The sequence below is a fragment of the Haliaeetus albicilla genome, chromosome Z, assembly GCF_947461875.1.
Source record: "Haliaeetus albicilla chromosome Z, bHalAlb1.1, whole genome shotgun sequence".
NCBI classification, from domain to species: Eukaryota; Metazoa; Chordata; class Aves; order Accipitriformes; family Accipitridae; genus Haliaeetus; species Haliaeetus albicilla.
In genome coordinates, this window is record NC_091516.1 from 11,381,430 (window position 1) to 11,398,548 (window position 17,119).

At 40.3% G+C, this 17,119-nt stretch overlaps 1 protein-coding gene across 7 annotated transcripts in view; it reads left to right on the forward strand.

The window, feature by feature from the left end:
• The window catches only part of MAST4 (microtubule associated serine/threonine kinase family member 4), a 307,197-nt gene that overhangs the window by 88,342 nt on the left and 201,736 nt on the right, over window positions 1-17,119 (forward strand). The window contains exon 1 of one of the 7 annotated variants that reach the window (XM_069776442.1): window positions 13,030-13,150. The exons of 4 other annotated variants lie outside the window; for them this stretch is intronic. In XM_069776442.1, the coding sequence (XP_069632543.1) occupies window positions 13,112-13,150 (39 nt within the window). In that variant the 5' untranslated portion in view covers window positions 13,030-13,111. Of the gene's footprint in view, window positions 1-13,029; window positions 13,151-17,119 lie in introns of those variants that run through there. 2 more of the 7 variants (XM_069776439.1, XM_069776446.1) reach the window with 2 other exon arrangements.

Here is a 17,119-nt window from a genome sequence, read left to right on the forward strand (position 1 = left end):
GTAGATATAATCCTCTTCTGTATCCTATTAATGGTACAAAACCAGTAGAGATCAAATGTGTGTAGGAGCTAGCAATACATCCCTATTTTGCACATCAACACCATGCTCCTATTTTCCAGGCATCCCATATAATGATCTTCCTCCCTCATGAGACACTTTCCCCAAACAGAGAAGAGGCTCACTAGGACCAGTTTCTACTTCTAGATAATGAAGAAGCTAAGGCTGTTAAAATTACCTTACTTAGCCTGTGCTGTCAGCTGAGCATGCCTTATTCTTTTCGGTTTTAATTTGGTCTGCAGAACCTGCACAGTTGAGATCAATAAGCTAGGTTAAATGTAGTGCTTCATCCCTAGAACTGAAGTTTCTGATGGTATGTTAGTGACTGAATAAGGGCTTATTCTGCTTGTCTGCTGTGATATTTGAGTTCTCTGTGTGTGTGTGGTGGTAGTGATGGTTATCTTGAAATGTCATCTAGAATTATGTTGCCAATATCCCTTAAAAAGCAAAAAGTGGAAAAAGTGGAAAGTGTTACAAAAGTGAGGCCATGAACTTTCATGTTCCTAATATTACCCACATGGGAAACAAGGGAGTAATGGTGGTTTGGCGATGAACTATACAACCAGAAGAAATTGATGTGTAATCATTTATAGTGTTTAAAGTTTAGATGCCTTTCTGGGAATACAACCTTTCTCAGCTTGTTGTTGGACTTTGCTTAGAGGATAACTGAATAAAATGTTATAATCTGTGATTAACAAGGGATAAGACTCAGGAATATAGTGATGGGCTTTTCTGGCCTTAGATTAAAAGCTTCTGCAATCCCTTAAAGGATTTATAGGGGTGGAAATGGGAGGGGGATAAAGAGGGTGAAAAGGACATGGAGAGCAGGAAGCGAAGAGACTGGAAAAATGTCTGGCACAGGGAGGGATTTAGGAAAATTTAGCTATAATGCTGGCTCCTGGACCCCATCACAAAAAGCAGGAGAAAACTGACTACTGTGATTTCATTGTCTAGTCAGTTAACATGTTAATTCAAACACTGATTCATCTGTAGTTTTTAACATTTAATGAGAAAATATTTAATAACAAGTTGCAAGGAAGTTCTCCTTTGCTTGAGGAGTGTCTGCTGTTGATGGTCTGATTTTTACTCTTGGAAGTCTATGATAAAATTTTAAACTAATGTCACTCAGCTCTGACTTTAAAATAGATGAGATAAAATAGCCATGGGGGAATATCATTATAAGTGTAGGAAAATCGTTGTCTACACTTCTTCTGTCTACATTCAGGATCTGAAGGCATAGTAAGAGGTGTTGATAACCTCAAAGTGAGTGCTCCCTGTGTTGCCTAGGTGGGTAGCAGTATGTTAGGGTGTCACTTGGAGTTCTTATGGGGCAGTTACAACCTCTCCGACTGTTCTTAGCAGTCTTAGGAATTTGGTACCTATGCATAATTAGGATAATTAATTAAAAAAAATAATGCTGTAGAGGATAAGATCCTGCTCCACTGATCTGAATTTTAATAGTGAAACTATATATTGTCAAGAAGCTTAATCTTGAGCATTGTAGAAGTATTCTTCCTGATGCAGCTTAAGAGTAATTATCACTGTAGAAAACTTGATTTCTGCTGTGGCAGTTTCAATCAACAGAAATGCAAATACTGAAACTCTTTGAACTTCCTAGTGAAGTATGGCCTAAAATGGTGGACTTTGCTTGGGAGCTGATGAAGTATATTCCTTTCTGGTCAGTTTTTTTCTGTGGGGCAGTATACTTATATTAAGAGATAACTAGACAGGGAACGATTTAAAACGGATGAAGTAACATTTTTGTTTTCCTCTCTGTATGTCAACATGTTCTCATGCCTGTGGTACTTGCAAAGTGATTGTAATGTAGCAGAGGATGAAAGCAGACAGTGTGGGAACAATAACACTCATCCCTCAAGCTGAAGTACTCCCATGGTTTTGATGATGGCTATAACTCTCAAAATAAAGAAACTCAAACTGAGTTGAATGACATGGCTGACTTAGAGGCACTGGAGTGGGGAGGGGAAATGTAGTTTATCCAGATCCCTCTGGTGGGAATGGGAATTTCTCCTCTTTGATTTTTCTTAGTTCCAAACAAGCAAAAGTGTATAGGAGGGATTTTTCTGCAGGCATTTTTCAATTTGAGAACATACTGCAGAGCCTATTTTGTGTTGGATGATGCACTGCTACCTCGAATCTCTTATGTTTCTAGGTTTAAAAGCAGATGCAGTATTACTGACTTAAAACTTTAAGTGGGTTGACTGCCACAGTTTAGCCTTGGAATGTGCTGCTGGGTATTTGTACCTCTGGGTTTTAGTCAGACTTTTTTGTACGTTCATGTGGAACCAGATGCCTTGTTACAAATTGTGCTGGTGTCCTGTGAAAGCAGGTGGAAGTGTGGACTTTGATATTTTTAACCTTACATTACCTGTTAATATTCCTGCAAGCCCTCCCTTGGGCTGAGGTAACAGCTATTTAAATTGCTCTGACTTCACTGGTGAGATGCAGTCATCATGTTTGTTCCATTCTTCCGTACACTGTCACAGTGGACTGATGATTTTTAGCAACTCTGTTTTAATCTCAGTAAAGCTAGAAAACGTTCTACTTGCTTTTTACTTTTATCACCCTATTGTGGAGCAGATCAAGTTCCATCATACTTTTAGTAAAGCAATAGTACAGTAAGATCATTTCATCTATTAAGAATTGTCTTTCATCATGTAGAGATTAAGAAACCTAGATAAGTGCCCAAGTTGACCTACTGTCAGTTGAATAAAAGATGCAATAATCAGCAGGAGATTGGTTAACTGCTACTCTCTCATGAACACATTTAACCTCTTGATCATTGCTGAGTTATCTGCAATTATGTGGTGCAGTGGAAGATACTCAGTATGTGGTCAGTTAAATCCAGAAATGATGATTGACTTTGTAATGCACGGAATAACTTGACAGTAATATACACTTGGCTGATCATGGATTTCTAATTCTCTGTGTTAGGTTATCTGTTCAAAAAAGGATGAAAGTTGGTAGTAAGAAACAAAATTGAATTATGACATTGTCTGCTGTAAACAAGGGAGAAAAGAGAGTGAGCTCAAATTAACTAAGAAAACTAACCTACAACTAAAGTGGAGTTGGATCTTAGTGTATTTCATTGATTTTGTGGCCAGTAAAAGCATATCCTGACGAAACTTCCCTAGCATGATGCTCCTTTTCCAGAAACCTCTAACTGTGAATCAGTGTTTCTTGGTATGCTTGTTATACATGCTGGTCTTACCAACCATGGGACAACTTAAAACTAGTGATCAGTAGGAGAGCATTGCCTTTTATTCCAAACTTCTGTAGTTTGGTTTGTAATGGATCTTAGGTCCATGGAGAGTCAAGACTTCAGCAAGGTGAACTACCTTATGAATTAATTTGAATGGTGAAACACTTAACTACTGCTCTCTAAAGAGGGTGCTCTTGTGAAGAAAAATGACCATATAGTGGGAAGTGTTGAATCTTATACTGGAAGGAACAGCCAAAACACATTAAGAAAAATTATACATCTTCAAGGGAATGTACATTAATGTTATCTCATTAAGGAAATACTGCAAATGTTGAGATTAAATGCTTCTAAAAAGGAAAATGGGGCATCAAAATAAAGGAGACTAGGTGCGTCATTGTTCAGAGTGATTTAAAAACAATAATTTGAATCCTTCCAGAATTTAGTAATTGTGGTTGGAATACAGCTTGCCTATTACTGTTTTCACATAAGAACCAAACTTCTAAGTATCTAGGAGGGATTATTCAGAATGTAATTGTTATTGTTTTACCATAAGAATTTTTTAAGAATTTGCTTCCTTTTCCATATACAGAATGTAAAATACTCTGTTGAGCTGATTGTTAGAAAATGGCCTCAACTCAGAGGATTCTATTTATTTGTTCTGTGAAAACATATGTGGAACTGCAAACTTTCAGATTTAAAATGGCATAACTCCTGTATGTTTGTTGTTTGGCATTCCTTGGGGAAATACTGAGACAAGTAGTTCATCAGCTTTTTCAAAAAGGAAGAACATTTTGGTATGTATGTAATTTCTCAGTTCTTGTTGAAAAGAGGTCCATGAGAGAAACAGACAGTACTTACGATGTGCCTGTGCTTTCAGAAATAAATTTGTTTTATGCTATTGTATAATTATGGAAAACTTGGAAAATCAGAGGGCTTGCTGTCTTGGTTGGATCCGTGATTTATCTATGCTTTTTGCTGCAGTAAGAAACACAGTATTTGATGCAAAAGGCAAAATCACTGAAGTTGAAATGTCTGTTGTAACCAATGTGCTTGTACATGTTCTGTCATTGAAAGGGAGGTTGTTTACTTATTGAAAAATTATTTGAAAAAAACCAAATTTCCTTCTGCAACGATTTTTTTGTTTGTTTGTTTCTGGTATTTTCATGACTGATTTATTACCTTTCTAAGCCCTCTGAATGGCTAAAACAGAAATGGGTTGGTGCAAGTAGGATTTTGTCCGGCAGGTGGCAAGAAAACCCAGTGTGTACCTACGCTGTCCCTGGAATGTGCATTCTTTTCTCATGGCTACTCTTACTTGAGTAATTGAGACTGTTGGCAAGGTATATGTGCCTTAGTATGAAAAAGCAGTTTATTTTCGAGAACCTTAAGATATAATCAGAAACCCAATAGTATTTTCTTTTTTTTTCAAGAAACAGCCATAGTCAACTGTACTTTTTTGTGTAAGAAATTGTTTCACCCCTACAGTGACCTGTGGCTTGCCACTTTTTTAGATGTATCAGCTCTAGAAGAAGAGAATTAGAGTTTTTCTAAGGAATCTTGAACTTCTCCCTGCTCATGATGTGTATTCTTAGTAATATACAGTGGCTCAGAAGAATAGTAAAATCTCTCTTAACACATTGCTGAACCTAGAAGCTGGAGTGCTCTCCTGGATACACAGCAGACCAGCCTGGCTCATCTGAACATGTTTTTTGTGTAGTGTGGTGAAGGGGAATACAAACTGAATAGCACTCTTATCAATCCATGCAGTGTATATTGCCTGAAAGTCTTTACTTCTGAAATATAAAAGATGTGTAAGAGGAGCAATGTGTTTTGCTCTGTGTGCAGAGGTAGGATTGTAATACCGAAGGGGGCATATAGGAAAATACTGCTAAGAGCTCACATTTTTGTTGTCAGGCCAGCAATGCCTTCTCAGTGCTGTAGCTGGGGACTTGTAGGAAGCAATGCCTTGAAAACATTTGGCTGGTGAAGCATGTCTGTTTTCTTTTCCTCAGGGGTACTGGTTATCATGTTGAATCCTGAAAAGGAGCTGTTAGTTTCACATGGAGCATTTATTCCATACTTTTCCTAAGCCCTTGAAAGGGACATTAGCCAAATGTAGACAGGGGCATAAATGGCTATGTAGATGAAATACTGTGAAATACTTTTACAGTTTAAATATTTAAAATGTGTATTGTTTACAGTGTATAAAATTGTATATGAATTATTATGCCTTAGTAGTAGTTAATTACAATGTTACGGATGTTACCTGCTTCTGTTAAATGAATTGGTTTCTCAGAATTGCAGTGTATGTTAATAATTATTAATGAATTGTCTTTATTGTTCTCATAATTTTAAACAAGGCACCTTTAGCTCCTAACACTCTAAAATGGGAGAATTGCTTTCCCTGTTCCCTGAAGTAATGTGCAAGTTCATATGATACCACAGCATAGCTTCTATGGGTAACTGAGATCTTGGAAAATAAATCAGGAAAAGCCAGTGGTGGATTCTCATTATCCCGTTCAGATAGTTTGTGATAAAGCTGGCCTATATTTCCTCACTGACTGAATACCTTAAATATGCTTTCCCGTTAATATTGAAACAAACGAGCCTTCCTGTGGTTGTACAAGAGGAAATTCTTGCTGTATATATTGTAGAGCTACAGTTGTGTCCGCTACAGTTGTCCCTTATCTCAGTCACAGTGTAAGTGTGGGTCTGTTGGTTTTGGCTGCTAATTTTGATGAAACGTCTCTGTTCCAACGCTGTAGCCGATTTCAGTGACACTTCACACAGCAGCAGAGCTTTCAGAACTTGAAGGAACAAGAGGCAGATGGATAGTGTGTTTCCATAGCCTTTTTTCCTCAGAAAACATTAAAAGCATTGCATTAAAGAAAACTCTTGGGGAATGGAACCATAGGTAGTAATAACTATAAGTTTCTGATTTATGTAAGATGGCTAGGTGTTGATCTGTATAAAATTCTTTAAATATTATCTTTGTTTTGATTCATTTCCACAGTGATTTTTCAAACTGATGTATGAAATATGTGCACATCTTCCAGCTCCCAATATCATACATGGCTTTGGTTTTCATGCTTCTGTAACTTCACTTGAGGATGATCTGGTTTCCGTTATGATTTCTAATGAAATCCCTTTGTCCCACAGCATTGCAGAGTGACAGTATGGAAGGTTTAGTGTGGATATATATGTACAGGAGGGTTGAAAAGATTTGGGTGATATAGTTGTTTTTACAGAATTTGTGGGGGGGTTTTTTGTGTGTGTGTGTGGAATAGACAAAAATGTATTCTGTCTGTGTAGGGTGTTTGAAATTCAGTGTAAAACACTGTGGGTAAATTCTTTAGGAACTGAAACTATTTTCCGAATACTACAGAACAGAAATGTGATCTTTGTGTTACGATTTCTTACTCGTCTGCAGAGTATGATTACGTTGGTGTGGCACGTAAAGGTGGCTCAATTTCTCTTATGACCATTCAGAAAGATAACCTTGGGCTCCTTTGTGGAATTGTAATGTCACCTTCCCTTTACAGTTTATGCTCTAATCTATCCTTAGAAGTAACTTCAAAAGGCTTCAATATACAGTTTTTGTGTTTGAAAACTTTGAGACCCATGGTGTGTCTTGAGAAGAAATAATCAAAGTGGGATCCACCTCTGGGAGATGGTGAAAGACGTTGCCAGAATTTGATGCACATTTCATTCATAGTGGATAGGAAGCTATACTGCCATAGGCTCTGAAAGGCTTTAGAGAGCTGGCTCTGAACTATCATTGCTAGAACACCTGATATTATTCTGGGTTTGCAAGTTGCCGTGGTTGCATGGATGAAATAAATCTTCTTTGTGATCAAGAACATACATGTGACAAAGTTTTTTGTTTGAGATGAGCTTTCTGTTTGTCTGTGTGTTTTCTGTTTGGTTTTAAACCTGGTGTTTGCCTTTAGATTGCAAGGAGAGACACTATTTCCTTGGATGGTGAGCAGGTTATAATGGATACTACTGAATGTGTTTCTTGGAGCTGCAGTCTACTACTTGCAGTACCAAATACCCCTGTAGAATAAAAATGTGCAGTGAGGAGGATGAACTATTGGGCCACCGAAGCTTGGATATTAGAAATCTCTGCTACTTTTATGTGAGCCTTTGCATTTGTGGTGAGACAGGAACACTGTACTTTGAATGGTCCATCATTGCTATGCATTGTATAAACTGTGTTAAGAATCTGCTACGATGTTTGTGCTTCAATCTGAGATCAGATTAAAAGTCTTAAGACAAGCTCATTGAACTTGAAGGCTCTAGGTAGATTTGAACTTGATGCAGCCTTGGGATTTCAGTTTTAAAATAAAAAGCTTTTTTGCCATATGCCAGCATGGTTCACACTCTGATGTTTCAGTTTTCCTTTTGTTAAATTCTGTAACTAGCCTTGTGCAGTTTTGCTTTGCAACTTTTTTAACATGCTCGTATTTTGCCTGATTAGGTTAAGCTTGTTGCACTGAGAAACTTGAAAACAGGAGGTATGGAAATGTGTGCAAAGTAAATGTTTGAGAAGTATTTATGAGTTACAAAAATCATCTTGTTTAAGCTTTTTCATTCTAGAATCCAAAGCTGTCTTAAAAGGTATGAAAGCTTTGAAATTTGAAACAATGATAAGCTAGGACTGTGCAGTGTTGCTGCGAGAAACAGTAGTTTGTTACGTAAACTGCAACTGAGCCTTCTAGGACAGTAACCCTTAACACCCACTAAGGCAGCTTAGCTGGTAGCTGCTGTTTGGCAAAAGTACAGCAACAAAAAAGTATGTGTTGACAATTGTGTGGCTGTTTTGGTGGTGTAGTAAGATAGTTGCTGCCTGGGAGTTGGTGGGATACTAGTTAAAAGGAATATAAATTTCTTTACTCTGACTTGGTCTCCTGTTTAATGCTGTCATTGTGTTTTTGTTTTTTTTCGGGGGGGTGGGGTGGGTGTGTATGTGAGGGTGAAGGGAGAATCGTATTTTTCTCCCACCTTTCTTCAGTGCTGAATTTCAGTAATAACTTTTCTAAAAGCTATCTCCTCTATCTTCTTTTTCTATTAGTTGTGTATTAGCCTTATTCAGCATCATGTGTTGCCACAGTTCTGCTGGCAGGAGACCTATAGAAATTGGAAGCTGATTCTTAAAGTTTGAACTTGAATGATTAGAATGATAAAATAGTAATTGTGGATTGAGTCACGGTGATGTGAAGACAACAATATATGGAAAAGACGTGGATGAAGATCTTTAACTCAGCTATGGAGGTTAGGTCTGGTTTGATGCATGAATTTTAGCCTGTGTTTGTGCTGCATGCACACTCGTGGTTGGCAAGGTAACTTGCACTGCTTCTGTTTGACATTTTCACATATGCAAAAGCAGTGTTTGCATGAGTTTGTTTCAAAACCATTTTAACTACAACATTGAACAGGGCACACTCTGGTATGCTCTAATTGTTCCTCTCTTCTCTAATGTGCTTAGAGAAAGGCTGCATAGAAATTAGTGTTAAACACTTCCATATTTTTCCATTCCTGTACCTGTAAAACCAGGTATCTGTAGTTATAGTGTGTCAACTTACCCAGACTTCTGAAACTATGGCACTTTTAAAATATTTTAATTTTTCTACTAACAGTCACTTTTGAACAGCTTATCAGTAGACAAAAATACAATGAAAAGCTCCCTTTTTACCAGGGCTGGAGAAAACCAGTTCCTCTTCTTTTGGATTGCAAGTTAACAGAATGTAAGGCAATTAGTGCATTGCTTGTTCTGTAAGCATTAGATTTTTCACACTTGGGAAGAAAAAAAATCATTTTAAGAACTCAGTGATGGTGATTTGATGCTGTAGAGTGTTTAAGGTATAGGAAATAGCCCTGACAGAGATAGATTTAGAGGGCAGAGTATAAGTGAGTTGTTCCATGGTGCATAATAAATCTGCTTTGTCATATGCTGCCACCATGTGTAGTATGAAAGTGGCAGCCACACATGGGAGAGATACGTGTATACATTAAATTAAATCTGCATTGTAAAACTGTAGTTATATATTCATATATATTTTCATATGCTCAGGTTTTATCTTTTAATTGGGTGATTTCAGTAATCAGTAATTTCTAAATTCTCTTAGTTCTGTCAGTCAATATTCTTTTCTAAGTGAAGTGATACAAGTAATGCAAAAAAAACCCCAGTTGAATGAGGAAATAAACTTTCTAAATTTGTGTAATTGTCCTGAAAACTATCTGCTACCATGTTTCTTTTCAGCTTTAAATAAACATGTACTTAGGGGTATGTATCTAAATCTGAAACATCCTTCACATTTAATCAGGTCAAATGCTGCATTTATAGGGGAGAAATATTTTGGAAAATGTTGAGGTTATTTATCATCTTTCTTAAAATAATTTTGCGTTCCCTGACGGGGAAAAAAAAAAATGAAGTTTCCTTCTTCATGTTCTGTATACATGTGCTATTTTGTGGTGTGTGTACAACCGAAGTGTGCCTTTCTGCTACAAGTGATGTCAAGGTATCTATGAGGCAGTTTGCTGTATTTCGTATGTATATAAGGGTAGTATTGTTGAAGTGTGCCAAAGAGCATGTTTATACTTCATGATTTTCCTTCCTTTCCTACCTTTTTTCAATACCAAGATCTTGCCTGCCATGATTTTGATAGTTAATATTACTGAAATAATAAGCTGAGAAGTCATGAAAGCCTCCAGACAAAAATAGCAGGCTTTATGCTATTTTAAACACAGAGATGCACATTTGGTAATAACTAGAAAGATTCATAGATTGGGAGAAGATTCAATTGATGCTTGCCTCATTAGTTGCAAACCTCTGCCTTTCAGTACCTTCTGATATGCCTTTATAAATTGCAGCATAAGCTTAGGAAAATGCCACTTTTAGGATTGGCAGCGAATACACTTTTCATTGAAGGGTAGTTCTGTACTTCTCTACTTGGGATTAATCTCATCTTCCACTGGAAGGCAGTCTTCTCTTTGTTTCATTCTCCTGCCTTCCAGTATTATTTAGGTAGCTGTGCCAATGATCTTTAGCTTCTTGCGAAGCAAAGTAATACTTGTATGCTGTTTGTCTGTAGTTGGAAAGTTTCTTCATGCAGGTGACATCTTTGCTTAGCCTGCTTGTAATTCTTTATGTAAACTGTCCATGTACACAACTGTAACTCCTGTGATACTTGAGGTGGTTTGTTAGGTTGCGGACCTTTTGCATCTGTGCCGGTCGGTGATAACATTACTTGGTGGTATGACTTCTTTTTGCTGTTGTTGTTCAAGTAATGAATTCATAAGAGTTTTTCATGTCTCGGACCTCTCAGCTAGATGGGATAGAACACTTTTAATTCATACATCTATGCTAGTTGGATATGCTAGAATGATTGTTGGAACAAAACCAACTATACTTCAGTATTGTTTCAAAGGAACTGATAAATTGTGTGTTGGGAGGTTTTGTATTTCAGTGATTAAAATAAAACTTGTGTAAATATGTATTTAGATTAGGTATATAAATGCAAACAGCCTTGCAGCTGAAACCTGTGGTGTGTCATGAGAGACAAAATGGTAAGGTTTTGCCTCTCACCCTTGATATTTGACAGTCTTTGGCTATTGCCTCAAATTCATTTTTGCTGTCCTCGCTGGAGGCATAACAGCAGCATTTAAACTGCGATTCATTTACCTGTTTCTTCCTTGGAAACAGAAATATAGAAAAGGTAGGATGCGAGGGCACATAGCTGTGACTGAGTGGCAGAAAGTTTTGAAGTGTTAACAAAGAAGAAAGAAAAGATGACATTTTGAAATGGAAATGGGAAAAGAGGAGTTTGGGAGGAACCCAAAGGAGATACCTGTATATCCTTCATGTAACTCCATTTTCCCTTTGTTTCACAGAGGTGAGGGATCTAGTCACTTTTGAGTTTGATTCTGTAAAGTGAAAAAATTTTCCCTAGGTTCAGCATGCTGTTTGAAGAGACGTTATACTTCAAAAATAAATTAATTCAGGAGAATTGAGTAGCCTTTGTAACAGAGGAGGTCAGACTTGACAGTCACAATGCTCCCTGATGGCCTATGAATCTATAAATCTATCAGTGTGTTTGATTTTTCTTGTCTCCCTCCTGTGGAACTGGACTTTTGGTCAGTACAAGCTTCTTATTTCTTTCTGAACTGAAATACAGCTCTGATCCTGTAACTGAAATTGGTAATGGCTAAGTTTAAGCCATTGACCTGATGCTATGGATGCATTTGAAGCTGGAGACTTGGAGAGACAAGGAAGGGGAAACTCGTCCAGTTAATGTCGCTGGGTAACACTGATAAAAATTGACTGTTTTTTAAAATAATATAGTTGGAGGTCTCAGAGACATGTAGCTTAGTGAAAGTGCTGAAATTTCCTTTTACTGTAAAAAGTGTAAACCAATAACGTTAATGCACTTCAGTCATATGAAGAATAGTGGTGCAGGGAGCGGGGCGGGGGGGCAAGTACAGCAGCCTTTTCTTCCTCTTATCTGAAGAAAAGCTGTTACTGCTCAGCGTTATCCTTTCAGTAATCCTTCATTTTTTGTTCTAAATGCTTTTGCCCCTAGCAGGTTTTACTGCTACGGAATGTACATGGACCACTTCTCACAATGATGCAATCTGACAGGAAATCAATTTTTTTTTTATACTAGATTTGAGGGTGTGATTGTCATAATCCTCATCTTAGACTGTTAATGGGCGAATAGCTAATAGTGTGATGACAGCTTTGGGAAGGAAAAAAAAAATCAATAATTTGTTTAACCAGCAGCTTAGCTGATAAGAAGAGTCCAGTACCTTTTTCCTGCTTAGCATCTGTGCTTCCAGGCGTAACCTTTTCAGATCCAGCAGCTAGTTTTTGACGGAGGGGAGTTTTCCTTGCTTCAGTCAGGTCAGCGAAGCTGCGGCGAGGCGCCCGGGCGACGTGGCCGAGGTGGCAGCCTGACCTGCTGGCTGCGGTGCTCTGCCCCCCGAGGCAGCCTGTCCTCTCTTTCTCCGCGGGCTCAGCGGGGAAGTCCTGTTAGGGGTCCCTTCTTGTTAAGCGCTGTTACCGTGTGTTACTGCAGTCGCATTTTGGAAGTAAAGGAAAACTTGCTGTTCGTCTCTTGCCTGCCTTGAATCGAACGAAGATGAGGCGGAGCGAGGTAAACAAGCCGAAACAGACACTGAAATTACTTACACGTGACGGGAATGCTCTCTTCTGACTGCGTCTCCCCAAGCCGCGGGTTCACGCTCCACCTCATGACTGCGTTTAAGCGATTTTTCCCGCGGCGTGTTTTGATCCGGTGCGAGTAGCGCCGTGAGTGACACCGGCCCGCGGCGCGATGCTCCGGGGCGGGCTGGCAGCCTGGCGGTGCCGGTGAGCGGGCCGGGCCCGGCGGCGGGGGCGGCGCGCTCCGTCCTTTTCCCCTCAGGGACGGGGCCGCACCTGGCTGCGGCACGGGGGGGGCCGGCGGACCCGCCCCGACCGAGGCGGGGCGGGGCTGGGGCACCTCGGCCTCACGTGGCGCGCGGTGCCGGGCCAGGGCGGGGGGGGGGCGGCGCCGCGCCGGACCCGGCCGGTGCCCTCGTGCCCCCCTCCGCCTCCGCTCCCCCCCCCCGCCCCGGCTCGGGCCCCGTGAGCGCGCGCGCGCGGCTACCCCGCCGGCGCGCGCCGAAGTTGCCGGGGTGCACAACTCGCGCGGTCACGTGCCCCGGCGGCGCCAATCGGCGCAGCCGTGATGTCAGCGTTCAGCAGCTGCGGGGATGCGGAGCGGCGCGCGGGGTCCGGGCAGTCCGGCATGGCCAGGCGCCGCAGCGGCGTGAGGGCGGCGGAGCGGCGCCATGGACGAGCCGGGCATCCTGCGGAGACGGGGTCTGCAGGTAGGGGCGGGCGGGCGGTGCCGGCGGGGGGCGGCCCCCACCTCCCCTCAGTTTCGAAGTTGCCCTCACCTGCCGCGAGGCGTGCCGGCGGGCCCGGCGGCGGGGACGGGACGGGACGGGACGACACGGGCACACCTGTGGGCGGCAGGGGCGCGGCGTGGCGTCGTCCGGGCTTCGGAACGGCGCGACCGTTGGCCCCAACGGGCAGGCGGCCGCTGAGGAGTTCTGCGCGGCGCCGGGCGCTTCTCGGCGAGCTGGCGAGGCAGGAGCGGCGGTGGCGGTGCGGGCGTGTGCTCCCCGTTAGCAGTGCTCTGAGGATCGCGAATAGACGGCCATTACCGGGGGGAGAAAGTTTCGCCTGCTTACGGCTTTCTGGGCGTTTGCGGCACACTTCGTACGGCGGCGAGGCGGGAGCGTTGCCGTTTTCAGTCAGCTTTTGGCTGACTTTTCCGCTGGCGTTCGTAAACTCAAGAAAATGACGTATCCCAAATGGAGTGTGGGCTATGGCAAAATGTTGGTACCGTATGTTGTTTGAACGCAAGACTCGAGCTGCGCACTCTTCTTGGATAACGTATTAAACGCTCGAATAACTTTCTTTTTTTGGCGGAAAGGGTATTAATAAAGAGCGTGTGATAAAAATCGAGCATAGGGTGTAGTTACTTTTCCACAATTCCACCAAAATGGAGCACCACCTCAAACTACATCATTCAGGCCCATTGTTTAGAAAGCCCCTTTGCTCAAGTCGCCCTCAGCGATGAATGTACTTCCTTTCTTTTGTTTTCCTTTACATCCGCAATGTTTCAATGGGAGGAGGGTGAAGAGGAAAGCCTCCTTATATTTGGGATCGTTATTCTTAAGTAATGTAAAACTGCTTATAGTGTTTAAAATGCACTGAACTTGTACAGTTGTGAACTTTTCAGAAAGATGCCTTTTCTGATCAGTGCTCTCAACCTGGTGCTGATCAGGTGTGACTGTTTCTATTAGACAGACGAAAATAAGCAGGATCTGTAGCTGGGCTTGTTATGTAGCATAGAGAGGTCCTAAAAACTCTCTGGGGCCTCTTAGTCTTTCAAGAATCCGTTAGCTTTTCTTTAACTTTTTGTGTGATAGCATTTGCCTGTAGAAAATGAGTAACTTTTATAAGCAGATTCTGAGACTTTATCTAGTCCTTAAATCCTAAATCTTTTCTATTAATTGATTTTAAAGTGGGAAAGAGAATCTCTGCTGCAGCTTGGGACTGCCGATGACAGCTTTTAAAGGAGAGGATTTAAAAGTTTCGAGAGGTAGATCTTCACAGTGAAACCAGATTTCCTCCTGCTAAACCTGCTGTAATCCATTGAGTAGTGTAAACCGGATTTCTGCCTTTCAACAAGAATTGAACAGCAGTCCATTCTGATTAAGGGATAGCACAAACCTTAATGTGAAAGTCTGTTGTTGAGTTCTGCAAATGTTATTTTTGAGGGGTTTTTGTTTGTTTGTTTGTTTGCTTGTTTTATGTTCTGTAACTTTAACAAAGTGATTTTGAATGAATACCAAGCTTATTTCACAGAATACTTGCTTGCTCCTGTATATGCTTACATGGTCACTTGAGAGTATTAGAAGCTATGTAGTGAATAATCCCAGTACCAGAAAGACCAATTCACACTTGCAGTGCAAGCAGTAATAAATTGTTTTTGAAGAGGTGTACCTCATGGCTGTCATTAGAATCTGGTCCTAGTGTGGAGAAAAGTAGCCAATGGTCAAAGTTGTTCAAGTTGACATGCTATTGTCTAGAGAAAGATGGAGGCAGAGAAATCCTATTTACACTCAAGTTGTATTCATTAGATGCTTAACTGAATCTATCTTCATATTGTTCCCTCGCTCCCCTTACGTTCTTCTATTGCTCTGTTTTTATCTTCATCTGTTGTCTGTGCAACTAGCCTAGAGGCTAGTATGATGAATTTGTGAGCTGGAAGGCAGATGATATAGCATGTGACAAGGAGTGTAGCCCCTATTTAATTCTTGTTAGTAAATACCGATTAGGTGAAGTCTCTAAGTTGTCTGCTTGGCTGACATTTGCTTTTTATAGTACATCCCTAAGTAATGAGTTGGTTATTTTACAGTAGTAGTATATGTTCTTACCCTTAAAAACCTAAATAATTCTCCTGCCATTATGTTGTTGTGTGGGAGCAATCCATGTATCTTTTGTCCCCTCTTCTCTTTCATATGTAATTGATACTTTCCTTTAAAGTCTATTGAGAATATTATGAAAGGGATTTAAAAAAAAGAAAAAGGAAAAGGAAAGGTTCTGGGTTAAGACTGTCCTGAAATATCTGTGATCTTTAATGAAAGGTCAGCTAACTTTACTTCATATGACTGTCAGTTCTTCTGGTTAGAGGTAGAAATGATAGAAGCAGGTAAATCTGCTTCAAAGCTGTGTGCCTTCTTAGGTGACGGTGCATTTAAATTAAACCAGTCATATAAAAACTAACAGCGCATGCTTAAATTAAAAGCCAGATTGGTGCAAGTGCTGGGTTTTTTTTTTTGTGTTTGTACACAATTTGCTTCAAAGCTTGATTTTCAGGGGACACAGACCATTTCCTTTTAGACGGGAACCTGATGTATTTGTGTTTAATACCATGCACCATCATGCTGTGTTTAAAAAAGGCCAGGAAGCAGCTTGAATTGAATATCAAAATATAAGCCTTAAGTAAATATGTAGACTTGGATAAATCTTGTTTTGGGTTGATATGTGGAAGGTTTTTCTAGTCCTCAGGCTTCTAAGAGAGAAACTGAGACTTTAATTTGTTGCATCCTGAATACATACACGTATTTCATCTTACTACTACCTCGTCCTTTACGTCCAGTTGCTTATATTGATTGTATTCATAGAAGAATAAAATCTTCGGAATCTGTAGTATGTGCTTCTTTTCGGTGAGCAGATTCTGAAGCTTTAATTACAAAGAACACTTCTTATTTGTAAGAAACATCAGGAGAAAATTGACCATTTCTTTCAACTTCTAAAAATGCCAAGTATAACTTAGTGTTGATTGAAATAGGTATCTTCTTGAGAATAAGTTAAAAAAAAAAATGAAAACAGCTAACTACCTGCATGTTCTTCATCACAGTTGCATTGTGCTGGCAGCTTATGTTTCATCTTTCTTCCATGAATTTGTCTAGGAGGTGTTCATTTGAGCAGTGTGTTTTATACTGCTTTAAACCTTAAAGACTCCAAACCCATGTAAAGGTGGATATAGGTAACATGTATTTCCTTCAATCTGTAAGACTGATACGGGAATGTGGGAGAAATCTTACTGCCAGATGCAGCCAGCTTCAGTCACGCTTTCAGAACTGATGAAGCTTTCTCTTTGTCGAACAGATGCTTTGGGCCTTCCCTTTTCCTTCTGGTAATTTCAGTTCTGCCTCGAAGTAGCTTGTAAGCACTCTCTTGTAAATCTTGGGGTAATTACATGAGCTTCTTTGATTGGACTTGCAGAGGAATTGACCAATGGCAGAGAAATCAGCTATATGTGAAACCTCCCAAATGTCAAAGAAAACGCTGTGTTTATTTTCTTGTCTTTAGGTATATTTTTTTGTAAATGCTGGAAAATTTTCATGGGGATCTAAGGCTTCTTTAAATTTGGAATGCCTGCATTGCATTACGTTTGCTGAGATATGATTATAGCCAACATGGAAATTCCAAGTGAAAATCTTCTAATACTGTACTTCAGGCATTGATTTGAGGGGGTGTGAGGTAAAAAGAATTTAATCGCAAAATTTTGACTTATTGCTGTAGAAATGGAACCAGGCAGTGTAAATGAAAATCTGGTGTAAATGGAGTGTTGCGATTTTGGCAGAAGTGAGGGGTCAGTTTATACTAATTCTAGATATTTCTAGAAAAGGTGGTAAGGGGCAGTACAGTCATTACGTAGCCTTGACTACTCCTTTCCTCCACCTCCAGTACAGGAAAATTGTTGGCTTTAGTAGGCA